At 42.3% G+C, this 26037-nt stretch overlaps 3 protein-coding genes across 4 annotated transcripts in view; 1 reads left to right on the plus strand and 2 right to left on the minus strand.

The window, feature by feature from the left end:
• Positions 1-510: 510 nt before the first annotated feature.
• Positions 511-4138, minus strand: LOC148395400 (uncharacterized). 2 transcript variants are annotated; one of them, XM_088381650.1, is made up of 7 exons: positions 3990-4138; positions 3618-3912; positions 3453-3523; positions 3277-3314; positions 1295-2334; positions 1091-1166; positions 511-631 (listed from the first exon to the last, which is right to left on the minus strand). In XM_088381650.1, exons 2-6 carry the CDS (start codon positions 3769-3771, stop codon positions 1102-1104), a joined length of 1368 nt encoding a protein of 455 aa, XP_088237776.1. In that variant the 5' UTR covers positions 3772-3912; positions 3990-4138; the 3' UTR covers positions 511-631; positions 1091-1101. The 2 variants fall into 2 exon arrangements, with proteins under 2 accessions (XP_088237776.1, XP_088237777.1); XM_088381651.1 differs by lacking the exon at positions 511-631 and adding an exon at positions 653-883.
• A 305-nt stretch (positions 4139-4443) lies between these two features.
• Positions 4444-6482, minus strand: LOC148395401 (uncharacterized). The gene is made up of 9 exons (XM_088381126.1): positions 6356-6482; positions 5928-6290; positions 5777-5812; positions 5579-5692; positions 5470-5500; positions 5352-5392; positions 5235-5285; positions 5050-5159; positions 4444-4788 (listed from the first exon to the last, which is right to left on the minus strand). The coding sequence occupies exons 1-9, from the start codon at positions 6402-6404 to the stop codon at positions 4657-4659; spliced, it is 927 nt and encodes a 308-aa protein (XP_088237252.1). The 5' UTR covers positions 6405-6482; the 3' UTR covers positions 4444-4656.
• Positions 6483-8400: 1918 nt separating this feature from the next.
• The window catches only part of LOC148395402 (uncharacterized), a 38957-nt gene continuing 21320 nt past the window's right edge, over positions 8401-26037 (plus strand). Inside the window, exons 1-44 of the mRNA XM_088381666.1 lie at positions 8401-8506; positions 8586-8804; positions 9017-9118; positions 9190-9381; positions 9458-9568; positions 9861-10053; positions 10121-10257; positions 10351-10575; positions 10642-10783; positions 10849-10972; positions 11646-11837; positions 11907-12044; positions 12217-12399; positions 12485-12679; positions 12764-12912; positions 12992-13160; positions 13237-13371; positions 13480-13632; positions 13704-13905; positions 14240-14380; positions 14445-14630; positions 14731-14802; positions 14867-14993; positions 15060-15193; positions 15400-15597; positions 16184-16333; positions 16511-16690; positions 16875-16991; positions 17161-17310; positions 17886-18038; positions 18212-18427; positions 18600-18704; positions 19707-19851; positions 20048-20259; positions 20588-20806; positions 20929-21035; positions 21529-21682; positions 22651-22750; positions 22880-23043; positions 23548-23784; positions 23856-24028; positions 24976-25090; positions 25278-25422; positions 25747-25886. Of these exons, the coding sequence (XP_088237792.1) occupies positions 8609-8804; positions 9017-9118; positions 9190-9381; positions 9458-9568; positions 9861-10053; positions 10121-10257; positions 10351-10575; positions 10642-10783; positions 10849-10972; positions 11646-11837; positions 11907-12044; positions 12217-12399; positions 12485-12679; positions 12764-12912; positions 12992-13160; positions 13237-13371; positions 13480-13632; positions 13704-13905; positions 14240-14380; positions 14445-14630; positions 14731-14802; positions 14867-14993; positions 15060-15193; positions 15400-15597; positions 16184-16333; positions 16511-16690; positions 16875-16991; positions 17161-17310; positions 17886-18038; positions 18212-18427; positions 18600-18704; positions 19707-19851; positions 20048-20259; positions 20588-20806; positions 20929-21035; positions 21529-21682; positions 22651-22750; positions 22880-23043; positions 23548-23784; positions 23856-24028; positions 24976-25090; positions 25278-25422; positions 25747-25886 (6778 nt within the window). The 5' untranslated portion in view covers positions 8401-8506; positions 8586-8608. The remainder of the gene's footprint in view (positions 8507-8585; positions 8805-9016; positions 9119-9189; positions 9382-9457; positions 9569-9860; positions 10054-10120; positions 10258-10350; positions 10576-10641; positions 10784-10848; positions 10973-11645; positions 11838-11906; positions 12045-12216; positions 12400-12484; positions 12680-12763; positions 12913-12991; positions 13161-13236; positions 13372-13479; positions 13633-13703; positions 13906-14239; positions 14381-14444; positions 14631-14730; positions 14803-14866; positions 14994-15059; positions 15194-15399; positions 15598-16183; positions 16334-16510; positions 16691-16874; positions 16992-17160; positions 17311-17885; positions 18039-18211; positions 18428-18599; positions 18705-19706; positions 19852-20047; positions 20260-20587; positions 20807-20928; positions 21036-21528; positions 21683-22650; positions 22751-22879; positions 23044-23547; positions 23785-23855; positions 24029-24975; positions 25091-25277; positions 25423-25746; positions 25887-26037) is intronic.

Raw genomic sequence — 26037 nt, forward strand, 5'->3', positions numbered from 1 at the left:
AATCTGTGGGCGCAGCGGCGGCACTCAACACAACTCGGAGCCATTAGGGACTAAGACAATTACGGTTTATATGTGACCATGAAAAAAGGCTCAAATCGGGAGGTGCTGATAACATTCAATTTTTTTAGTATTAGGATATTAATTGGCTCAATAAATAATGATGATGAACATACAATTAAAATTATCATTATTTATTATAACGCTAACCCTTATTTATTATAAAGCTAAACCTTAACATATTTTTTACATTTCAATAACATCTTTAAAAATCAAATGTGGCTCTTGATGAAAGTTCTTCTGAATGGTTTGACAGAAGTTTGTGGAGCTAATGTGTCTGGTTGATAACCAAAAGCCTGTTAGAATTTGCAACGCAGCTAATGAATTTGAAATAGGATGACTCAGTCACACAGCATATGAGAAACAGAGAAAAACTGCAAGCCATGTGGGTTACTAACCTCTTGAGCGGAACCACTCAGCGTACTAAAAAAAAAAAAAAAAACGTTGGTCTCACCATGCCATTATTTTCTCGACAGGAGGAACGCGACTGGTCGCAGGAGGAAGAAGGCGACATCGACACCTGGGCACGATCCGGGCTGACTTTCATGATCACATGACCCTTTAGAAGACAAAGCTGGAGAAAAAAACAGAAAGAGGTGCAGTTACTAATTATCAAAAAAAAAAAATCATCAATACGTTTTACTCTCCACAGTACAATGACACATTCATCGAAAGATGCTATTTAAAAGACATTCATAATAAATGACCTTGCCTGTGGAGGCTCCGAGTTGTTTGCTGTGATTAATCCAATGCATAACAAAGTGACTCTTTTAATTAACACACAAGCTCTCCAGCAACAGCTGACTGAATCCTCGCTCCCAAAGCGCTGATAAACGAGACACATATCGTTAAATTAATACAACACCCCCGATAACAAGTAATTACACTGGTTCCAATGCACCTACAGTGTTAGCTGTCACTATTTTTAGACACGATTATTCTATCGATTATGCCATGGATTAATCGGATACAATTGTATTTGTTTTTTTGGTGATGTCTATTGTCTTTATTTAGAGCATGCACAAAATATTACCTCGATTCCTTCTAATCGCCGGGTTCGGGTGCTTCCGCTGGCCCGGCCTCCTGGAGATCTTCATCGGCCGCCTGACCTGGAATGGAACGTTTGGATATGGTGACCTAATGTTCAAAAACTCCACAGAATGACTTTTAATGCTTTTTAAGGACCCACAGAACCTTTGTAATGTATTCATGATTGTGTCCAAATCCTTAAAAGTACCTTCAATTTCTTCATTGTTGGTATCATTTTGTTCTCCTTCCTTTTCAGGCTCCTCACTGACTTGGTCTTCCTGTGTCAATGTTTCTGAAACCACCTCTAGACCTTCTCGCTGATCATCACCTGGCTCGGCTTGCAAGGAGTCCACCTCAACTGAGGAATTTTCTATGGGTTCAGCGCTGATGTCCAAATTTCCTTCTGTATCAGCTGATTGACCATCTTCTTCATTAGGAGCCTCGGTTACCGCTCCTTCCACCTCATTTGGCTTTTCAGCCTGATCTTGAACTTCTTGTTCGTCAATGAGGGCTTCACTTTGAGACTGTGCTTCTTCAGCTTCTTCTGTCTCGGGTTTGGCATTCTCTTCATCAGCAGCCTGTGAATTATCATCTTGATTATCAGCAACCGTGACGTTCTCCACGGTTGCCTCTGGTTCTCCAACTTCGGCAGCTTCCCCCTCAGTGGTCCCTTCAGTGTCCTTGGCGCTCCCTTCTGCGTCTTCCTCGACACCCACTTCAGCCAACTCCTGAGCCTTCTCTTGAGCCTTCTCCTGAGCCTCATCCAGAGCCTCTTCCTGAGCCACTTCTATAGCATTCTCCTGAGCCTCTTCCTGAGTCACTTCTATAGACTCCTCCTGAGCCACTTCCTCAGCATCCTCCTTGGCTTTCCCTTCAGTGTCCTCCTCAGCAACCCCTTCAGCCAACTGAGCTCCCTCAGCCACCCCCTGAGCTTCCTCCTGAGCATTCTCTTGAGCCTCCTCCTGAGCCAGTTCTATCGCCTTCTCCTGAACCTCTTCCCGAGCCACTTCTATCTTCTCTTCCTGAGCCACTTCCTTAACATCCTCCTCAGCCACTTCCCTCGACTCTCCAGCTTCTGTGCTTTCGTCTCCCCCTGAGACTCCACTTTGTGTCTTGGACTGAGGTACCTCCTGATCTTGCTCGTTTTGAGCATCAGTTTGGTCAGTTGTTGCTGCGGAGTCTTGAGGTTGTATGGACTCTGAGGACTGAGCGGACACTTCTTCGGTTTGTAGCTCAGGTCTTTTTTCTCTGGAAACAAATGGAGATTGACACTTGTGTTTGTCTGAATATCAAAATGTTACTTAAATTCCACATAATTAATTTTTAAGCACTAAATAAATTAATGGTCTTATCATAATGTATTTGGGTTGACTCAACTTAATTTATTCTGGTTAATTTAACAAAATTACTAAATTGGTTCCAACTTAATTTACTTGGATTTAACAAATGTAATTCATTCAAGTACAGTTTATTATAAATAGTTGAAATTTACATTTACATCTATTTAGGCAGTCAACATTTTTTTTGAGTGCATAATTAAATACTGTATGATGGCAACAGTTTGAGCCTGGAAGAAAAAAAACTTTTAGTTCGAGACTCAACCATTCAGACTAACATTCACACTCATGGCTGAGTTCGACTTCAATTAACCTAATGTGTATTCTCAAATTGTAGGAGGAAGCTGGAGTACCTGGAGGGGGACACCCACGCAAGCTGTGTTGTTCCTGACAAAATTCATTTTACACAGATATCAAAGGCAGCGTGGTGCTCTAGTGGTTAGCAATTCTTTCTTGCAGTTCTGAGATTTGGCAGTGTTCAAATCACAGCCTCAGCCCCTCTGTGTGGAGTTTGAATTTTCAATGGGTACATTTGATGAATTATTATGAATATCTTAACAATACGCATGGATGCGTGAGTCATGCTGTGATAACGTGATTGCAATGCTTCATTTCAAAGCCCTTTTTTTCTAATCAACTTTCAATCAACTCAGTTGTTTAGTCATAAACAAATCCGACAGTTAATTAAATTGATCTTTTTTTATAAATTGGCACTCGTCTACATACTGCCAATTAGATTAAATCAAATTAGATCATTCAGTCATTGCAGATCCATCAAAAATAGCACAAGGCAGAAAATGCACAATTGCATGAAAAAAAATAACAACAATAACAAGACAAAAAATAAACTTACTCAGAAACTCCTGTTTCAGGCCCCGCTTGAGGACCATCCTGCAGAAGAACAATATAATACAACGTCAGAGCTATTGTAAAAGAATTGCAGCAGCACTGGCACACACAAGAGAAGCCTAATAAGCAAGATGGAAGGTGACATCAATCACAGTCGACGTTGACTGAACACCAACTGGCCTGAAATGAACGGTCGTTGTCAAATCGCTCTTCCAAGCTGGCAGCCCACTGAATTGGATCCACGCCACTGTCTGCATGCCAAAAACAGGTAAGCAATTGCAAATCACTTCATGGTGCTGCTATGGTGACACGCCACAGTAAATGAACAAATGCAAAGATTATTACTTTCTCGTTGGCCGAGAAGACGCCTGAAGTAGAGGGCAGCATATTTGGGAATATCTGCAGGTTGATCTCGAAGGATTTCTCGGACTAGTCCTTCCAGAATGGCACCGAATCCCCGTGGGATTCTCAGTTGGGTGTTGCAGAAAGGCACCGACATGTTGACAACTCGTCGAGGAAAGAATCTCTTTTTTTAGGGAAGTTAACTCGCGAGAAGTTTGCCCATGAGGCTCTGCTGCTAACCGGTTAGCACTGTAAAGTCATACTTGTCATTGGAATGTCTGACAATCTGTCTCCTTTTCTGTTGAAAATATAATACGTTTAAAATATACTTATGTGTATTAAAGTTGACGACTTAGATATATTACTGTGACCTACCTTGAATGGCTGAACGTTTATGCTAACGGTGGAGACACTGTTGTTGTTGTTACCTGTTGCTAGGCAACGTTTGTAACTACGGACAAATTTAAATCTCATAAATAATTTAAGAAAAGAATTTGGATTTTGCTGTATGGGCCTTTCCAAACGTCGGCGTCATTTGCTAGTGGTAACTCTCATTAAAATAACTTAATTCTATATTATAATTCTATATAATATACAGTGATCCCTCGCTACTTCGCGTTTCGTTTATCGCGGCTTCACTACATCGCGAATTTTATTTTCCAAATTAAAAAAATATTTGAAAGTCAAAATAAAACTTCTAAATTGAGGAAACATGTGTCTAACCTTTAGGACAATGTAGTGTTGATCCAAATGTTCGTTTACATTCCTTTAGAAGTCCGTTTTCGCGTGTTACACACACACACACACACACATTGAAAATGTATTTTGGCCTATCTCAGGAAACTTTATTTTTTCAGGTTGCAAAGGATTAACAAACATGAATACAGACAGACACATTGCATTTATACTAACATCTTGGCATTATTTACATTATAGTGATTCAAAAGATAATTCTCTATCCATCGATCCATCAGACAGAATACATCGACCCCATATTTTTCTGTCTCTCCCTGCAGATGATGGCTGCTAATATCTTCTCAAGTCAGGCGTGTGTGATGACTGCGTACTCCGAGTTGCTGCTCAGTTTGCGTCTGACCTCTCTGGGCTGCGGGAGGTGAAGTCTTTCAGCCGAGCGCGAGGCCTCTATGTGACCCATTGATTCACAGCCTCGCCACTGAAGCAGCAGAGCAAGAACGTGAGTATTAGAGTAAATAGAACATTAAAAAACAACCTGCACATAAAAATTCACACTAATAGTAGTAGTACTAGTATTAGCCTACTTCACATCCCAACATAAAATACAATGCATCTTTATCATAGGACAAAATGGATTTTTTTTTTCAAGCCAACAACCTGTGTCCATGGCACTTTGAATACAAAGTGTTCAACAAAAGTAAAAGAAAGATATAAAGTGTTAGAGAGTCCCTTCGCTTACCCTTTGTAAGTCTTCTGTTGCCAAGTAGGCCTGAGTGAGTTCTGGTGTGCTGACACCTCTGATTGAAATCATGATTTCGGCATATGAAACCTCACCTTGACTCTCATTGTCTGCATATTTAAAGAATATTTTATTTAGACACAAGTTCATCCTCTGTCAAAAGTATCTTGCAGGGAAGATTTCACCTTGAGAGGTAACCCTTAAGGTTCGTTGTTCATTTTGGGATGCCGATGAATCTGGATGGAATAACGAAATGGTAAATACCAGATTTTCATTTGGTGCATTAATTTTTTTCATATTACCTTTCGTGGGTGACAAAATCACTCGGGAATGTGTCGGTGAACTGAAATTGGAGTAAACAAAAATGAGAAATCACGAAGTCCCAATTATGGATATATTATATCAAAAATCAACCCTGACCTGGAGATATCATCATCGTCATCATCATACCCTGAAATGTGTGTAAAACAATTAAATAGTATTCAATTCAGATAAATTTAACAGATTTTACTTTTCCCATCATACTTACCATTCCTCCGGCATCGTTTGCGATTCAAACACAAAAAAACGACCAAAGCCATCACCGCCATAGCCATAGCGACGGAAAAAGTTGCCAAAACTTGAGTTTCTGTAAATCTCCATACTTCCAGAGAGAAGAAAAAAAACATATTTCATTGCTAATAAATATATTTACTATTGTGTATTTATATAACAAGTGGTTTCTCACCTCCGCTTGAATCCATTGGCTTAACAGTAGCAGGCACTATGAATGAAAATCACAGTTTGTGGTGGCAAAAAAAAAAGTGTAATGTAAATAAATGCATTTCATGAATCAGACAATATGCAAATGAGAGAGTGCGAGATTTTTTTCTACTTACTATTACTTGGAGCAACTTTCCAGGTTCGGGTGCTTGTCCTAGCTTCAATATTATTATAGCGTTGACTCCCTTTTACATAAAGAGCTACAACTTGATATGTTTTGGTTTTAAGTTCCGGGTCATCTGTTGCTTGTGTGGAACAAGTGTAGTTAAATTTCAGATCCTGTGTGGAAACGTTGGGTAGATGAAGAGTTACTCCGCAAGAGCTGCGGTTTCGGTCCCCGAGGCACTTAAAGACCTTGGGTTCTTTGCTCCAACAACCCCGAAGAAATTCATTAGAACAGTTGTAATGGCATTTTAGTGTGAGGGATTGCCCCAATGTAACAAGCTTATACTCAAAGGGCACATTGCAGCACACCATATCTGTAAAAATAGAAAATTCTTTGTTAGATAATGATATAATTACAGAAAAATAAAATCAATGTTACCTTTGGTTATCCATAGATAAAGCAGTGTTGAATGGAATATGATCAGCATTGTTCAAATGAAATCTTGTCGAGTCCTGCCTTTAAAGTTAACTCAGCTCGTTTACAGAGTTTTGGAAATATACTGCCGAGCCCCCATCTAACCACAGGAAGTGGCATACGTAAGACTGTAAGAAAATAACTTTCCACTTTATTGCAGCTGTCGCATCGGTATGGAAAGTTCAGTTGAGAGATGACAAGCTTGGCGTCAAAGATGATATGCCAACTGTAAACCCACTCATTGATATTTAAAGGCGCTAGACAATTGTTGGGAAAAAAAAGCGTTGGATAAATGATGCAATAGATGAAGATGTGGTACATGTCTGTAGAAAGTGCGACTGATGATCATTTCAAACAGGATGTTAATCTTTAAATCCTAAATGTGCATGTTTGAAACAAGCACATCATTTTTGGATTTTCGTGTGTTCCATTCGCTTCATTGTCACCACTTAACGAATAGCACAGGCCGCATGAATAATTACAAACGTAGATACGAAGTTCTCTTTAGCACATAGTCATGCATTATGAAGAAGGAGAATCCAGTTACACTCCATCACCGAACACCATTATCAACTTCGGCGCTCCCTCGGCAATCGTGTTCTCGTTTCACTTTCAGCGACTGAGAGCTTCTCACTTTCATACATTAAACAGTCAGGCAGGTTCAGACCAAACAATTCTGAATTAACAAAGCCTTTTGCGGTTTATTGGATGTTTATTGAAAATGCATCTGTTGTGGTTTTTAGATTTATTGATTTTTGTAATGTGCGTCCAACTCGGATTGACGTCTGGTAAGAGCGATATATTACTTCATTTCTTTTTGTAAGTCAAATCTCATATGTTATATTTGTGTCTAATCATTTGAAGCCAGCGCAGACCAATTCTCAAATGATTTTCTTGAGTGTCCAGAAGGAACGTACTTCTCCCACCAATATTGCTTGGAGTGCCCCTCGGGTCATTTGTAAGCCCCCAATAAAATCAAAGAAAAAAAATATGCAGGTAAATATTGATTTAATGACGTATGGCTGTTCCACAGTTGTCCTGGAAATGAATCAGCGGCTCAGAGATGTGCCTTGGGAACATTTAATCCGTATACGGGGAAAAGCAGAATAACTGACTGCAAGGTAAACTGGTGTCAAACTCAAGGCCCGGGGGCCAGATACGGCCCGCCACATCATTTTATGTGGCCAGCGGAAAAATTGTGCATCAAATTAATTAATTACTAAAATTGCAAATTGTGTTCACTTTTTTTTCATTGTTTTTTTAATATTTCAACTGTTTTTACTAGTCTAATTTGAAAACGAGTTATTTATCAGTTTGTTTCATAGCTTATACTATTTTTGGGTTGACAGTCATAATGGTCTTTCGAAGGAAACTATGACTACGATGCGGCCCGCGACAAAAATAACTTTGCCACCCCTGGTCTACAAAGTCCAACAAGACCATTTGTGAAGAGTCGAATCCCACTTCAACACGATTCACAATGGTCTTGCCAAGATTATATTTGTCATCACTTTAGAGCCATTAATCATAACAATTGAAAAGACAAAAAACCCCCACAGAAGACTTTGAACTGAAAAACTATTCATGTGGTTATAGAAGAAAGTGGGGGGGGGGGGGGTCCTCACACGGAGCGTGGTGACCTCATTCTTTAGCTCTTAGGCGTAAAGATGCACTGTAGAATACCAACGGTGATTATGTCTTCTATTATGAATGAGCGATTCTATTATGTCATGACTCCCCGTGGTGTGTCACAGCCTTGTTTCCCAGGTCTGATAGCGTCCGAGGACCGAGTAGATTGCAAGCTCTGCCCAGCAGGTTTCTCCTGCTTTCCAGCTAATGGAAGCATCTCCTTATGTCCTCCCGGAGAATATTCTCCTGAAGGGATTCTTCAGTGTCTAACATGTCCTGTAGACTCAGTTTGCTCTTTTGGATTTGCGCATAAAGTAAGAGGTGATTATTATGTTTTGCTACGTGCATTTTTTTGCTAACAGTACTTTCATGGCTAACAGTGTGGGCCTGGAAAAGAGCCAAACTTTGATCATACAGAGTGTAATGACTGCCACGCTGGATTTTACTCCAGCTTGTGTACTATCCACTGCCTTCAGTGTCCTGCAGGTTTGTCTTTTTTTTTTCAATGCAAATGAGTGCACGTGATTTACAACACCCAATCAAAAAAAAGTCAAATATTCCACAGGAAGTTACTGTCCACACAGCGGGATGTCCCAGCCGCTCTCTTGTCCACCAGGCTCAACTTCCACACCGGGTCAGACCTCATGTCAGAGATGTAATGATACCTCCACATTGTGTCGGGGAGCCACGCCCCCTCTCTGTAGGCGGCAGTCAAGTCAACCCGGTCCATGTAGACCAGGAACATACAAACTTGAGGATTCAGTTTGCGTTACGTGTCCAGTAGGTTAGTGTCCATCTATATTGTAATCATTTGTCTCGGTAGAGAGATAATAATGTCTGTAATATATAAAAAGTATTTACCGTAAATTTCGGAATATAAGCCGTTACTTTTTTCTCAAATTTTGAACCCTGAATCATGAATTTTAGCTGGTGCGGTTTATAGTCTGGTGCGTCTTATAGTTCGAAAATTACGGTATGCTTTCTTTTTCGACATAGGTCATTACTGTGAAGGAGGTGTCGCTATACCTTGTCCCGCAGGGAGTTATGGTCCCAAAGAAGGTCTCCAGAGACGGACAAACTGCACAATCTGTCCTGCAGGTAGTAGATTGATTAGATTGTTGATGAACGATTAAGGTAATTTATTTTTATCCACAAATACTTGTCTCGAGGGTTTTACTGTCTGGAAGGGACCTCAGCTCGGCCCTCCCCTCAGTTCTTGTGCCCAGCGGGTTTCTATTGTGAGGAGGGCACAGCCATCCCTCATGGGTCACCTTGTCCTGCTGGAACGGCAGGAGAACAAGTCGGTCAGACAAGTAGGGCATCTTGCAAAAGATGCAACGAAGGACGATTTTGCCCTGCTGGTAAGTTCAACCTGATGACTGGAAGGAGAAATACGGTAATTAAATCCGAAAATGTAATATGTGTTTGTATTGACAGGCTCCTCAGCTCCTGGCTTGCCTTGCGCTCGCGGAAGGTTCTGTCCTGCTGGCACCCCGGAGGAAGTCACATGTCCTCGAGGCACCTTCACCCCTCATCAAGGAGCAATAAGTTGGTTTACATTTTATGATATCATGTAATTAAATATCTTTTCATTTACGTGAATTCCTTCAACACCAAGCTGAAGTTTGCCCTTTAAGGATGTGTTGCTTGAAATGTCACTGCAGTTGTAAGATAAAAAATGAACCCATATATGATGTCCTTATATTCAGGATGACTCATGAGATAAATATGAATCCTAACAGATGGGATGCAAAAAAGGGCACAGAGGGGTTATCTTCGAAATAAATGCCAGGAATTGTACAGAAAAAGGAAGATAAAAATAAACGTTCTCCTTCTCCAGGTTCCAAGGACTGTCTCAGATGCCCGGCTGGTTTCTATTGCCCCGAGGGGATAAGTGACCCTGTGCCGTGTTTGCCGGGTTCCTTTAACCCTTTGGAGGGTCAGGCTGAGTTGGCTGACTGCAGAGAGTGCCACGCGGGAAAGGCCTGCACTCGGATCGCTCTGACGGCTCCAGATGTGGACTGCATGCAAGGGTGAGGAACCGACACTCTCAATATCTGGACTATTTTAACTAATTACGCCCCTCCCCTCACTGTTTAGGTTTGCGTGTCCTCCCGGTTCATCGAAACCCGACGCTCCAAGCAACGCGTGTCCTCCAGGGACACTGAGCAACCGTACGGACCTCACGGATCGCTCGCAATGTCAGCAGTGTCCGGCCCGATACGCTTGTCTTCGAGGTTCGTTGCTCCTGTTTATTGGAGTGAAAAAATATTGATGAGTATTTGAAATTTTTTTTTTCTCATTCTCAATATCCTCACATCGGTTCTTAGGGACAGGTGGGATCCACCGACCACCTCTCTCCTGCTCTGTCGGCCATTATTGCCCACCCGGTACCAAGTTCCCCACCCAGTACAAATGTCCCGTGGGTACTTGGAGCGGTCAGAGTGGATTAGAAGCCGAAAGCGAATGTCAGCCATGCCCGCAGGGTTGGTACTGTTTGGTAGGATCGGGAGCGCCGTCGGGCCGATGCAACTCTGGCCACTACTGTCCCGAAGGTACACAAAAATCGGAAATCTCTCGAGGAACTAAATCCATTTATGTGCATGATCTTTCATCCCTAGGGACCGCATACGGCGCCCAGTTTCCCTGCCCCGCGGGCACGTATAGCCTCCACATGGGCAACAGGCAGAAAAACGATTGCCTGCCTTGCCCCGAAGGCTCATTTTGTCTCGAAGGAAGCTCCAAACCTGCCCCCTGCCCCCCGTAAGCACCGATATTAAATATCCGAGAGGGCTCACTATATGCACTCTCGTTCCATCTTTGTCTAGATCAACATTTCGCCGCCTGGAAGGAGGGGAGACGCTGGAGGACTGCTCAACTTGCCCCGCCGGTTATTTCTGCTCCCACTCAGCCACGGTTAACCCCAAAGTGTGCGGAGCCGGCAGCTATTCTGTAAGATTCATCGCCCACCGTCTTTTGTGACTGGTCAGCTGATCAGTAAGAAGCAGATAATATTTGTCATCCTGATGGTGTTATTTATTTTATTTTATTTTTTTACCTTTTCAGCCTCCGCAGTGATACAGCTCATATTAGTCATGTGTAGAGGAGAGGAGCAAGTTTTTTTTTTTCACTCTGACGCTGGCTGACTTTTCCAAGTTCCGAGTTTTATGTATGAAAAGTCATTTGGTCAAAAGCTCAAACTATCATCACCGCAAAGTTTTTTAATTTTGTAGGTAGTTTGGTAAAAAGGACTTAAAGATTATTAGAGATATTATTATTGTTTTCATTATTAGGCATATTTAAATTCAGTTTTCCTGATTTTTGGTGCGTTGTTAAAACGTGGCCTACTGACACTGACATTTTTTAGCCAATAATTCGATCAATATTAATATTTATCTACATTTCAGAAAATTTATAATCAATAAAAAAAAACGACAACACAGAATTAGTTAAATAAAAGCGTTATATAATGTATTATTTCTTCAACCTTCCATTTCCTCTTCTCCTTTTGTCTTTTAAGTTTTCATCTTGCGATATTCCTCCCCCATACCGGTGGATATCTTTAACATCAATAACTTGCTGAATCTTCCTCCATAACCTTTTAACTTTTTCTGTGTGTGTGTAGGACGAAGGTGCTGCAGAGTGTTCTCCGTGCTTGCCGGGGCACTTCTGCAGTAACGAGACCACAAGTGAAGAAACCATGCTAAGTGTCATGGTGTGCCCCCCGGGCTTCCTCTGCTCTCAGGGCTTGGCCCGAGACCCTCGCCGCTCAGCCATTCTCTGTCCTCGTGGCTTCTTCTGTCCTGGAGGAAGCATTGTGAGTTTAAGAAGCGCACATTCGGACTTATCATCATGGCTTGTGACCTCCCACCACATTTCCCTGCAGGATCCCAACCCCATTCCCTGCCCCAATGGTACCTACAGTGCCAATCCCGGTTTAAGTGAAGTCACTGAATGTGTCCCGTGCCCTGAAGGGAAGTACTGTTTTTCCGAGCACCCTGAGGAGCACCCCATCACAACACCTGTAAGACTCCATCAATCATGCACGTTTCAGTATTTGTCCTTGACAACTCAGTTCTAGTTAACTCATTCACGACCAGCCTAGTTAAAATGGATATTTGACCTCAATGGTAGTGAATGAGTTTATTAGAAATTTGCCTTCACAGAAATTGATTTCTCAGTCCCTTGTCTTGCAGACTGGCTTTTGCCCAGACGGGCATTACTGCCCTATCGGAACTGGGTACAAATATTCCAACCCCTGCCAAGCTGGGCAATACAGAAGCACAGAATTTGGTCACAGCGGAGAGGTGTGTGTTTCATGCCCGTCCAGACACTATTGTGACCGACCAGGAATGCACACCCCCTCTGTCTGCCCTCAGGTGGCTTTACACACTCTTTTATAGACTGACACTAGATTTCCAGCTGTTTCCCTTTATTAGTGTTCATCTATCATTGACTTTATAGGGTTTTTATTGTCCTGAAGGATCCTCCTCCGCTCAATCCTGTCCGGAGGGAAGCTATGGCTCACGCTCAGCTCTCAGTGATGTGTCGGAGTGCTCCCTTTGTGGTGCCGGTTGGTACTGCAGTGGGGTAGGCCTGGCAGAGGCTTCTGGTGTCTGCAAAGCTGGATTCTACTGTAAAGAGGGAGCTAAGTCTGCTGTATGTTTTTTTTTTTTTTTTTTTAGCAAGAATAAGGACCTCACATATTCAATCACATGAATTTTTTATTGTGATTCTAACCAGACTCCAATAGACGGAAAGACAGGCGGTTTGTGTCCTCCAGGGAGTTACTGTCCACCAGCTTCCACCTCGCCTCTTCCATGCCCCCCTGGAACTTTCAGCAACAGCTCCGGTCTGGGTAGACTTCAAGATTGTGTCAGCTGTCCACCAGGGTATCATCATGTTACAGCAAAAAAAAAAATGGTTTAACACCTTGAGCCTCCCAAGATATTTTGCTTCTTGTCCTCTAAGATTTTATTGTTTAGGTTCCAACAACACCTCCCCTTCAGGCCTTTGCTCTCCTGGATATTACTGCTCTGGCGGTTCAGCTTCTCCCATCCAGCACGAAGCAGAGCAGGGTCACTATACATTGGAAGGAGCAGTCAAACCAGAGCCTTGTCCTTTTGGAACTTTCCAGCCAGTAAGAAGAAAAATTGACATTGTGCTGATGCAGACTTGATATATTATTCAAGGTTGTTTTCTCTTCTTCTCCAAAGCGCCGAGGTGCACAGTCGTGCGTGCACTGTCAAGGAGGACGACTGTGCAACCAGACCGGCTTGTCCCAGCCACCACTGTGCCCAAAAGGATACTACTGTCCTCCAGCATCATCTTCTCCTCACCCTTGTCCTATTGTCAGTTGAGTACATAATACATGAAATGAATGTAAACTTTATTTAAAGACTTTTTTTTTGGACTGATAATAATTTAATGTCAACAATATATGTAATGTGATGATTCAGGGTCGGTATTCAGACGAGCCCGGTGGTGAAGATGTTCATCATTGTCGCCCATGTGAGGCTGGATGGTTTTGCAGTAAGGCTGGCCTCGCTGACCCCGAGGGCCCCTGTGACCCCGGGCATTATTGCACCTCGGCAGCTTCTACAGCTTCTCCAGTAAGACAAGCAATCTGGTATGACATCATCAATATCTAAATTTCCAATGACTCGATCGTTTATTCCCTCAGGTTGCTTTGGAGTCTGGAGGAGTGTGTCCCGCAGGCTACGTTTGTCCCAGAGGGACCAAATACCCACAGCAACACCCCTGTCCAGTTGGAACTTGGAGTAATAGTTTGGGGGCCCAAAATCTGTCAGACTGCCTACCCTGCCCACCTGGACTATACTGTAACACAACTGGAATAATACAACCTTCAGGGATATGTGATCCAGGTGATGCACAAATTTGTCAATACATTTATTACTGTCATACATTACATTACACAAAAAAGTACAACTATAATACATGATTGCCTTTTATAGCCTTTTATTTTAAATAGTAATGATAATAATTAATAATAATAATAATCTCTGCAATTATAACTTTTTTAATTTCCTTATAATGCAACTTCTAAAGAGCTACAATAAAAAAAAATAAAAGCTCTTCCCAGTAATAATGTTCCTTTTATTGCCTTATAAAGCTAATTTGATGTTGACCAATAAAAATAAAAAATTATGGCTGATAGGGTTTTAAATCACTAAATTCCTCCTGGTCTTTTTTTTTTAGGGTTTTATTGTTCAGGGGGCGCAGTGTCTCCAAAACCATTTGATGGTTTGACAGGGAACGTTTGTCCCATCGGGCACTACTGCCTCATGGGTTCAGCCTCCCCTACTCCGTGCCCCGATGGGACCTTCACAAACACAACAGGTACTATAAAAGTATTTCAATATAAAATACAAATAAATTTTTAAAATTTCTTTTTGATTTGAAGGTGCAGCAGCCTGCAGAGATTGCCCCCCCGGGAGCTACTGTCTATCAGGGGAGGTGATCCAACCTTGCCCTTTAGGTCACTATTGTCTCGAGGGGGGTGTCGAAGGCATCCTGCCCTGCCCGCCTGGCACATATAACCCTCATTTGGGCTTCAGCCAAGTGGAGCAGTGCCTCATTTGTCCAGCAGGTGAGAGTATTGTTTCATATTTGGTATCACTTACCAGCACTGGAAAGAATCTCAATTTTATTGTGACTTTCTGTTTTTGTTTTCTCTGGCTTGTTAACAGGCTTCTACTGTGACGACTGGGGTCTTTCTGAGCCCACCGGACCCTGCCAGGCTGGTTACTACTGCATAGCAGGTAGGCAAACTTCAAATTTGGCAACATACTGATGAACCGGATAACGAATAAAAACTTTTTACAGGTGTAAACTTCCCAAATCCAGATGTAAATTACAGTACTGGAGTTGGAGGAGCATGTCCAAAGGGAACATACTGTCCTGAGGGGACCAGTCTCCCGTTCCCATGTCCCCTTGGAACCTACTCGGATAGGTCAGGGAGAACGAATACAACACATTTTTAAAATTTAAACATTTTGACATTTCTTTGTGCTTTCAGTCTTTACGTGACAGATATCACCGGGTGCAGCCCGTGTACGGCAGGTCAATTCTGTGCAACTGAAGGTCTGAGTCGACCGTCGGGAAAATGTCAGACAGGTTTTTACTGTCCGGGTGGAGACTCAGCAGCAACAGGTAACACATAATAATAAAATATTAAATTCTTTCTTTCCCTATAGACCTCCAGCAATGCCAAATGCAGGAAATATAAATGCATGACGATACTTTGTTGACAGTGATACATGAATTAGTCTGGCTTTATCACAAGATTAATCATAATAACAGCTTAACCGTCATGATGGCAGTAATTTGCCGCATCTAATTGCTTTTCCCCTCTACAGGCTCGGAGGGAGGTCTTTGCCCACCCGCTCATTATTGCCTGCAAGGCAGTACAGCCCCAATATCCTGCCCAGCTGGATCCTACACAAACCTCACAGGACAGTCGATATGCTCACCCTGCCCTGCTGGCTACTACTGCCCGGAGAAGACAAGCGACTTTGCTAAGTTTCCTTGCCCGCCAGGGTTCTATTGTCCCGATGGTAGGCTCACCAAGAAACCTCTTTGTGTTCTTGCTTGGCATATTTTGCTCGCTGGACAATTCATTAGGTACACCTGCATATTTAATGAGATCCAATACAAAATCAAGATTTAAATTGTAAATCTGAAAGAAGTCTATGCCACCAAGATGATGTTTGCTAAGACTCTCCTTTGAATTTTAACAAATTAAAATGTGCATTATTCATTTTATTTATTATATTATTTAGTATTTACACTTAATTGTGCATTATTCATTTTATTTTAGTTTATTATATTATTTACACTTAATTGTGTATTCACTGGTTTTATGAGATGTTTCATTTAATTGTACTTTTTTTTGGTTCTGATTATTAAGGGGTTACAAAAGTGACATTTTGCAACAATCCAAACAATTTATGAACTTGACAAAAACAGTTTGCAGCTGGGCTAGCTTTAGACTGTTTGGCCTTGACGGAATTCCCTTCGAGTCTGATTTTTAGAGGCAAAACTTTCTCGTATTAGATACAACTTACATTCTGAATTTCTGTTTAAAGTTGGTGAGTAAAAATAAATATCACAATTAAACAGTCCTAAATGTATATACTGCAGGTACAAGGCATGCCACTCAGTACCCGTGTCCTCGTGGTTACTACAACCCCGAGCGCATGACCCAGAGTCTGGACAGCTGCTTGCCTTGCCCCCCTGGATATTTCTGTGGGAAGGAGCGTCTTACTAATGTGTCTGGAAAATGCAAAGCTGGTCAGTTCTGATTTCTTTTTTATTGCTGTTGTTGAGCTCTCAACCCAAAAAAGAGAAGACTCATTTATCATTGTCAGTGCAAAGACTTCTGGTAGTGCCAGATTAAGCAGCACTGCACAAAAAAGCTTCTTCTAATTCAGGTTATTATTTTCCTGTCCCATATCTTAAACACCTCAGGTTGGTTTTGCGTCTCAGCAGCGTGGAACTCCCAACCCTTTGACCTGGATAATTACACCAACGCCAACTGTCTGTGCCCCGCCACTGCCACAGGGGGGCGCTGCCATCCAGGTTTTTACTGCCCCACAGGCAGCTCAGAGCCCCTCCCTTGTCTACCTGGAGCTTTCTGTAACATCTCAGGTAATTAGAATTTAATGAAGCTCAATTATTTACAAGAGCTAACAATCAATGTATAATCCAACTGAAAAGTTTTTTTTCCCATCTTCATAATGATAGAAATATTGGATTCATTAAAATGTGAAGTATCCTCTGGGTGAAGTATCGGTGGTATATGATATGCAAATCTACCGTTGATGATCAACAGGTTTGGCTTCGCCGATGGGTCCCTGTTCTCCAGGTTATTATTGCAAAGGAGGAGCCACTGAGGCCAAGCCAACAGATGGCGGAACAGGCAGCATCTGTCCAAGTGGGACATACTGCGGTAAGCGCCGCTGTACTGCAGAGGAACAGTTGTTTCGCTAATTGCCAATAAGCATTTTTAAGTGAGCTTATCAAAGAGTAAAAAACAAATTCCATTTGTCCATGGTGGAGTAGTACGACATCACTTGAACTACTGAATGAAGAATAAACTTTTTTTTTTCACCCTACAGTTGAAGGTTCCGGAGAACCGCAGTTATGTCCCGCTGGTACATTTTCTGCAGTACCAGGTCTGACCAGCAGAGCTGATTGTCAACCTTGTACGGCTGGATTCTACTGCAGTAGACCGGGCCTTAGTACGCCAACTGGGCCCTGTGATCAAGGTTTGTGTCATGACTATAAGATATAGTGGAACCTCCAAATTTGAGCATGTATAATTTGGTATTAAACTTTAATTTTCTTCAAGTAGAATTCCAATTTTAGTATAGAATTATTGTACTGACATTACGGAGCTAGAGGGGGACCACGGGGGCACTGGCCTCCTGAAATATGGTTAGACTTTTGGGTATTTTCTGATATTTTTCCAGGAAGGGACATATGAATCTTTGTCAGTCTTTTCAGCAGAATACTTTGAGTTTGTAATTTTTGTTTTTGTTATCCTTGTTACCCCGCCTCATGACTCCCCCAAGGAAAAAAAAGCCTAGCTCCACCAGTGCTGACAGGTCAGATATAAAATAAATAAATAAAACATTGCCACTAGATGGCAACATTACTCTGAAAACTCCCTCTTGTTCGGTCTCAAGTGAGTATTTCAACTTTTATTTTTTAGTGCTAATTTGTATGGCCGTTAGAAATGTCCAGCCAATCTTTTTCCTTTACTGCTTATCTCATTCAACTCTGTAACATAATTGGAATTTCGACATTAACTGCCATGGAACTATTTCGTAACACTTCACAGGTTATTGGTGCACCCCTGGCCAAATTGTTGCGAAAGCTCTGCCATGTCCACCGGGTCATTTCTGCCTCAGTGGTAGTGCGGCTCCAGAGCCTTGTCCATCGGGAACTTACCAGGACAGAGAGAGGCAACCTGCGTGCATTACATGTAAAGCAGGTGAGTCCACATAATGCAGGTATTTATCATAACACTTGAACAAGCATCTCTGAACATGTTTACATTAAATGAGCCACATGCTGACATGAATCCAATTAATTAACCTAACGTGTCAGTGTTGTTTTAAGAATATCCCCATATTATTTAAATATATGCACATCTCTTTTCACAAGGTTACTACTGTGATCCCCGGCTGAGTACAGCTAACGGCTCCTTGCTGAGGCTGTGCCCGAAAGGACATTACTGCCCTGAAGGCACAAGCATGTCCAAGGAGCACCCTTGCCCCGTAGGCTCATTCAACCCAAGAGAGCACACGGACAGCCTTTCAGACTGCATGCCATGTCCTGGTGGACAGTACTGTCCTTCGCTAGGACTTTCAGAGCCGGCAGGTTGGATCAAGGAGTTGTGTTGTGTGCTGGAGTATGATGATGCATTTTTATTTATTTTTTTTTAAATTTATTTATTCGTTTATTTATTTATTTATTCATTCAGTCATTTATTTATTTTTAATTAATTCTTCTATTATTATTCTTTTATTTATTTTTTTTAAACTACCCTTAGGACCATGCCTTGCTGGTTTTTGGTGCCAAGGCGGCGCATCCTCTCCGACCCCGTTGGATGATCTTTCTGGTTCAAAATGTCCTCCTGGTCATTACTGCCCAGCAGGTAACTAGGTCATATTGTAGCAATGCACAATATGTACGATGTCATTGACAATAACAACATACCACATCAGAAATAACAATCAAACATAAATCAATTCAAAGGAAGAAGACATGTGAGATAAGGCGGGAAAATTAAGTTACCGTATTTTCCGCACTATAAAGTGCACCGGATTACAAGGCGCACCTTCAATGAATGGCCCATTTTAAAACTTTGTCCATATATAAGGCGCACTGGATTATAAGGCGCACCTTCAATGAATGGCCCATTTTAAAACTTTTAAAAATTTTAAAACACGCCTCCTGTAGTGGCTCAATATTGGTCCATATACAAGGCGCACCTGATTATAAGGTGCACTGTCGGCTTTTGAGTAAATTGGAGGTTTTTAGGTGCGCCTTATAGTGCGGAAAATACAGTATTCTAAAAGGAATTCTAAAGTGCACACAGGTGGAGGGAAGCCAGAATAGGAGTTCTGTGCTCCCTCCAGAATAGGAGTTCTGTGCTCCCTCTTATGTGTTCCAATTAATATTCCAACTGGAGACCTTTACTGACTGACTCCTAGCTGAGATGTTAAGGGTTGCTTAAATATTTACAATACCCAAAGGGTGATGCTGGACACTGTTCAATCACAAGCCTTACATTTTTTGAAGCCTTAGATTTTCCAGGGTTATCTGAGCTCACACTTCTGGCTAATGTAAGCAAATGTATGCCGCGTGCAGTTAACATTCTGCTCCGTCCTCGTCTAAGGCCACTCCTGTTTTATTCATGTTAATTACCATCTAGTGGCCTAAAGGATTTTCTGACAACATCTATCTTGTAACTTTTAACAGTGCTTTCTTCAGATTAATGTGTTTACTTACAGCAAAGGCACTGACCCTTTACTTTTCAAATGAGGCCATTTTTTGTCCTTAACTACTGATTGTGGCTTCTGAGTCAGTTATTTCACCGCCACCAAATGCAAAAGTGACGTGTATGTTTTTACAATCTTCTCGGCTTCTCGTACAGGCGCCACTGCTCCTATGGAGTGTCCCACGGGTAGCTGGTCGAACAGCACAGGATTGCAAACACAGGAGGACTGTCAAATCTGTCTTGGGGGATATTTTTGTGACCGAGCTGGGTTGACTTCCCCGACTGGACGCTGCCTTGGAGGGTACACTACATGCTCTTCCTTTTATAAAGTGTCCAGAAAGTCACTAGATGTTTTTTGATTCAGATTTGAGGTCAGCTTGGAATTTCTATATGAGCCTCATTTTCATGGCTTGTCAATTAACATTGAAGCAGCAATCTGCCTGGCAAGATTTATTTTTGTCTTGCATAGTGCTCATCATTTTATGATTTTTATGTAGGTATTATTGTCTCGGGGGAGCTGTCACACCCACCCCGACTGATGGAATGACAGGAGGACCTTGCCCCGAAGGCTCTTACTGCCCAGAAGGGACGGGCGAACCAATACCTTGTGATCCGGGGACATATGCTGCCGTCACACATGTCACTCAGTGTGAGCCTTGTCCTCCAGGCTGGCACTGCGTGACTGGCATCTTGCAACCGTGTCCTCCAGGTTTGATACAAGTTCAATTGCTCACACTGACCAAATTTATCACAAGGTAAATCAAAGATGGCTACAGTTTTTCATCAGCCAACAAACCTTGTTCCTGATGACAACATGCCCGTACTGCATGTTGGCTGATGAAATGTGCATTTCTCAGGGCGAAAGGTTGAGTGGACTGTTTTGCAATCAATAGCTGAACACGTTGTTTTTGTTCCCTCCAGTCCAACAACTAGGGACCCCAGCACTTGCCTTTATGACATTTCTCCCTCTATCAATACACATAAATTTCCTTTTTTTTTTTTTTGCTATGCTTAAAGTCCTAATATTTGTTTTGCAGGCTTCTACTGCCCTGAGAAAACTGGCTTTGACCTGAGAAGCTGTCCATCAGGGACATATGGTCCTGACCCGGGATACTGGTCTGTCACTCAGTGCAAGCAGTGTGATGGAGGCCATTACTGCTCCTCCACAAATGGCACAGCTGTCAGTGGAGCGTGTCAGGAAGGATATTACTGCGTACGTGGAAACGCCGTTCCTCGACCCGACTCGCCGGCTGCAGGTAAACAAGCACGCAGGATGTGCTGCTCGTTTATAATCTGCCCACTCGCTTGACATTTATATGACGAGGAATCTCCATCAATGGTTTTGAGATGCTTGTCAAAAGATTTTCCTTCTTACCAGGGGAGGGGGGGCCTTGTCCTGTTGGCCATTATTGTCCCCAGGCCAGTATCCATCCTCGACCGTGTCCTCGTGGTACTTTCTCCAACCTCACCAAATTAGCCTCCCAGGTGAGTCGTGATGGATGGATGGATGGATGGATGGATGGATGGATGGATGGATGGATGGATGGATGGATGGATGGATGGATGGATGGATGGATGGATGGATGGATGGATGGATGGATGGATGGATGGATGGATGGATGGATGGATGGATGGATGGATGGATGGATGGATGGATGGATGGATGGGACTCCAAATGACCCATATGCACGAATGCAGTTATTGCCCATGCAATTGCAAAATCCAAACAAAACACAATTTATTATTGCATCATGTTTTCATTTATGTCGCTGTGTGGTAATACACACTTTTCCATTACAGTTACGGTAAATCAATAATTTCTATCCTCCAGCTGCGCCTCGCCACGTCCGTACATTACTTATAGTAATTAACGGTTTTCATTGTGGCAGCCAATCAATATTTAATCCGTTATGAATGTTAAAATGAGGTACACTCGCTTTTTCATCCTTTTTTTTGTGACCCACTTGTCTCCTCTCAGGAGGATTGTGAGCCCTGTCTCCCTAGTTACTACTGTGACGCTGTCGGCCTCTCGGCGCCTTCCGGAAAATGCTTGGAAGGTTTTTTCTGCGCAGGGGGGGCGCTTCGGCCTGATCCAACTTCTGGAGAAGACGGTGGTGGATTGTGCCCAAAAGGTGATCAACACAAATGAGACATCTCTGGGGAGAATAATGTTCTCAAAGTCTTCAAAGGCTTAATTCTTGGATTTTTCTGAAATATTTTCTCGAGTCATTATCTTTGGATGTGTTCGGTTATAGACGTCAAAGATATTAATTGGGTTGGCAGTCAATAAGAGTTTCTTCTCTAGTCAGCTAGCAGTTATTTTCTTTTACGTCTGTTCCTCTTTCCTGGTTGTATTTTTTGTCAGTCTGGATGACTCATACCACCGTGCATGCTGCCTTCAGTTTAGGGTTAGTTCAGTTTGAGAGAGCGAAACTGAGAGTGAATGAATAATGGGCTCATTTGGACATTTTGCTCCTGAAGATGGATTAGGGAATTATTTGCTGACAGAAATCTAATTCAGTATTATTTACAGCATTTACCTAGAGCCAACTGTGGATCCCAGCAAGGAGCGTTGTTCGATTTTGCCGACGACACAAACGTGTGCCAAATATAAAAAATCACAGAATAAATCTTTGATTCTTAGGGAGTCACCAGTCCTAGCTAAATCTCGCCACAGATAACATGAGATAGACCGTGAGAAAACTTGAAGCAAGCAAAGGTTGCCATGACCACCTGGAACATAATATAAACAAAGCTGGTCACTCACGTTTTAAAAATCGGTTAAAATCGGTTTTAAAATGTTTAGGCAAATAGGAATAATGTTGTTACCCAGACAACAAGGGATAACAAGCTTTTCTATGCATGTCACTATAGTGAACATAAAGGCAAACTATAATTTCATTCTGAATTTACATAAGCTCAGTGCTAGCCTGCTCAGCTTGTAAACAAAGCTCTTCTTCAAGTTAATAGGTTTAGCTAAACATGAACAGCTGCTGTGCCGACAATGGAAATCGAAGTGCGTCCGTTGCGGATTGCGAGCGTCTGCGTTTGTGTGCTTAAGTGTGCGTCTCTTTCATGACACTGGTGGACATGCAACTAGGTTATTACTGTTCCGAGGGCTCCGCGGCTCCTCAGCTCTGTCCCCGAGGAACCATCAGCATGGAGGACGGCCTAGCCAGCTGCAGTGCCTGTCCCCAAGGGTAAACCTGCTAAAGCAAGACACACAGTCACCGTAAACACATAGATGTTTGTGCAATGGGAACACTGTTAATGATGGAACAAATCTGTGCTCCACATTACTTTTTAATTCAATATTTTTATCTGGATAGGTTCTACTGTCCTGGAAACAGTAACGGTTCTTTCTATGAGTGTCCAAAGGGTCATTACTGTCCAGTTGGGACATGGTCCAAATTCCTCTACCCATGTCCAGCTGGGTCCATCAATCCCTTCACTCAGATGGCAAAGGTCCAGGACTGCCTACCATGTCCACCAGGTCAACACACACACTTTTTTTTCTTTATTTTTGTTTGCTTTTATGTTTTAAAATCACCTTCATTAGATAGATAGCTAGCTCGTACGCTATCACAAACTCAAGGCCCGGGGGCCAGATACGGCCCGCCACATCATTTTATGTGGCCCGCGAAGACAAATTGTGCATCAAATTCGTGTGTCATTACTCGAATTGCAAATTGTCTTCACTTTGAATATCTTTTTTTTAAAAATATTTGACCAGTTTTTACTCATCTGATTTGAAAATGAGTTATTTGTCAGTTAGTTTTGTAGCTTTTACTGTATATAATATGAGGTGCTCATACATCGATTTGGGTTGACAGTCATAATGGCCCTCCGAAAGAAGCTATGAGTATAATCCGGCCCGCGAAAAAAAAAGAGTTTGACACCCCTGATCTAGCTAGCTAGATACGACAGATACAAAGTTGCATTTCATATTAAGTCATTGACATTTCTGTAAAGGTTCAACCTTTTTCTGCCTATGTAGGTTTGTTTTGTGCATCACCTGGATTGGCTGTCGCATCAGGCCAGTGTAAGGCTGGTTATTATTGCACCTCTGGGGCTTGGTCGCCCACACCAGCTGATGATGGCTTGACAGGTGACCGCTGTCCTGAGGGCCATTATTGTCCACAGGGTTCCTCGGCTCCATTATCTTGTCCAGCGGGACATTACAGCAATCAAACCGGGAACAGTCAAATATCTGACTGCTTGCCGTGTCCCTCAGGTCAGCACTAGTTAATCACGTTTTCCAACAATTAGTCTTTTCGTTGACGGATGTCTCCCGTCTCCTCGCAGGGTTTCTTTGCACCACTGGAGGGCTCTCTTTACCTTCTCTCATGTGCTCAGCAGGCTTTTACTGCCCTAGCCTCAATACATCAATACCTTGCCCTTCTGGAAATAGGTGTCCACCTGGATCTCACAAACCAGTACCTTGCTTGCCAGGGACCTTTCAAAATCTACCTGGGCAGGTAAGAAAGATGATGACTAATACTCGAGTCATAACTTTTCTGTGGGAAAAAACATACCTTACTAGGTAATAGGAGTCAAAATTTGCATTATGTACATCTGCATGTATTTGCACTTTCATTTATGTTATTTGATTGAACTAACACAAAACACATTTTTTGGGCAAGCTCAACTCCAGTGCAAGAATTAGCCAGTTACGATATGTTTTTTGGCTCTGAGATGTTGAACTTTTTTTATTTCCCTCTTAGCTCCACAGTAATACAGCAATTATGTATGCAACAATTACAATTATGCAACAATAATATATGTTACGGCATTGCTGGAGGATCGTAGCACTTACTTCATATCCAATCAAAGTACCAATGGTTCTTACAAGACCTTTGGGGCATGTTCGCACCGTAACCAGGGATTGTTCTGATATGCTGTAATGCATTTCTTCTTTTTTTTTTTTGACAATTTGCCACAGGGAATTGCATTTTAAAAAAAAACAATTTGTATATTATTGTGGTTCTAGTTTACAATGGTGTTGGAACTGCAATACATCACATTGACAAGTAATTTTTGTTCTGGTGTAGCCACGTAACAGGACCAAAAAACACACACAGTAATAATAGTCTCTTGTTAAATTATAATTACATGACAGATTCAATCAAAGGGGATTATTATTAGGTCGTAAAAGCGCCATTTTTATGGCAGTCTTTGTATTGGATCTCGCAGGTGAGTGCATATAACCTTTTAAAATCCTTACGGTGTCGTTAGATGTTTTAATTGCTTACTCCAGTGAATGTTACAATTCCCTTAAAGTGTTGGAGCATCGGAAAGTTTATAGTTCACACTCTACCCGCAAAGCGAGCGGCTCAAGGGTTCACGTTTGTTGATTGTAGTAAACATCTGCTCATTGTCGTTCTATTTTCCCCAAAGTATGAATTTGCAAATTGTCTCTCCACAGGCCGAGTGTGTTTCATGCCCAGCAGGATTTTTCTGCTTCATGGATGACAACGTGGGCAATATGTCCGGGATTCACACTCTCAAGCTGTGTCCTAAAGGACATTATTGCCCACCAGGTAGGACGGCAGCCATTTTGACAAAAATAGAATTTTTTTTTTTGTGTATTTGTCCCCCGCAAGCAGATGGTTGCATTAGTAAACAGCTCAGACATTATTTGGCAAATATTTTTATCTGAGTATAATCATGATAACAATGGTCTTCTCTGATGACCAGCAATACAATCGATATGCCGTTTGTGCTCAGGGTCACCGTCTGGTGTCCCATGCCCAGCTGGCACCTTCAGCGACCATACGGGCTTGTCTTCTGAACAGGGCTGTGAACTGTGTCCTCCTGGAGCGTACTGTGCCTCCTCTGGACTGGAAACCCCCAGTGGGTTCTGCTCTCCTGGGTAAAACAGATTAAAATCTCGTCATGGTTTGACAGGTTTGTTAGAAAAGTAAAATGCTGGGACTGTGGAGCCCTCCATTTTTAGGGGGTCATTTAATCGAGCCTGGCTAGGCACTTAATGGTGCATGGGCTCCCTCTAGTGATAATTGATATAATTGCTGCCTTGAGTACAATTCAGTTATATTTAACTTTTAAATTTATTTTCCTTTTACTCTTTAAAATTAGATTTTTTTTGTATGGACACACTAATTAAATGTCTCTTGTGCTTTCACAACTATCCTTTTCCTCATCACCCACCCCAAATTGTCCTCCACTTCTGGGCTAGTTATCTCTGCATCCACAGATCTGTCTCTCCCCAGCCTGAGGACGGCCCAACTGGTGGGCGGTGCCCTGCAGGGTTCTACTGCCCAGAGGGCACCAGCATTATGCTTGCATGTCCTATCGGCACTTTCAGCACCATAGAAGGTGATCAGACACAATTATTGATATGGAAATTTGCCTGACTAGACTGCTACATGTGATTGAAAGTTGTGCGATGTAGATAATCTGAAAGCAATTAGCCACCCATTCATTTTCTGAACAGCGTATCCTCCTAACATATTTGATACGCGGAATC

This window comes from Syngnathus floridae, chromosome 7, assembly GCF_059516105.1.
Source record: "Syngnathus floridae isolate MCC-2025c chromosome 7, RoL_Sflo_1.0, whole genome shotgun sequence".
NCBI lineage: Eukaryota > Metazoa > Chordata > Actinopteri > Syngnathiformes > Syngnathidae > Syngnathus > Syngnathus floridae.

Bases quoted from the DNA above. Each gene is read 5' to 3' on its own strand.
- LOC148395401 (XM_088381126.1), bottom strand. From the start codon at position 6,404: ATGCTGATCATATTCCATTCAACACTGCTTTATCTATGGATAACCAAA. The intron at 6,291-6,355 runs GTAACATTGATT...CTATTTTTACAG, and splicing joins TTATCTATGGATAACCAAAG to ATATGGTGTGCTGCAATGTG. The intron at 5,501-5,578 runs GTAAGTATGATG...CACACATTTCAG, and splicing joins CAAACGATGCCGGAGGAATG to GGTATGATGATGACGATGAT.
- LOC148395400 (XM_088381650.1), bottom strand. From the start codon at position 3,771: ATGTCGGTGCCTTTCTGCAACACCCAACTGAGAATCCCACGGGGATTC. The intron at 3,524-3,617 runs GTAATAATCTTT...TTTGGCATGCAG, and splicing joins TCTTCTCGGCCAACGAGAAA to ACAGTGGCGTGGATCCAATT. The intron at 1,167-1,294 runs GTACTTTTAAGG...GTTCCATTCCAG, and splicing joins CAACAATGAAGAAATTGAAG to GTCAGGCGGCCGATGAAGAT.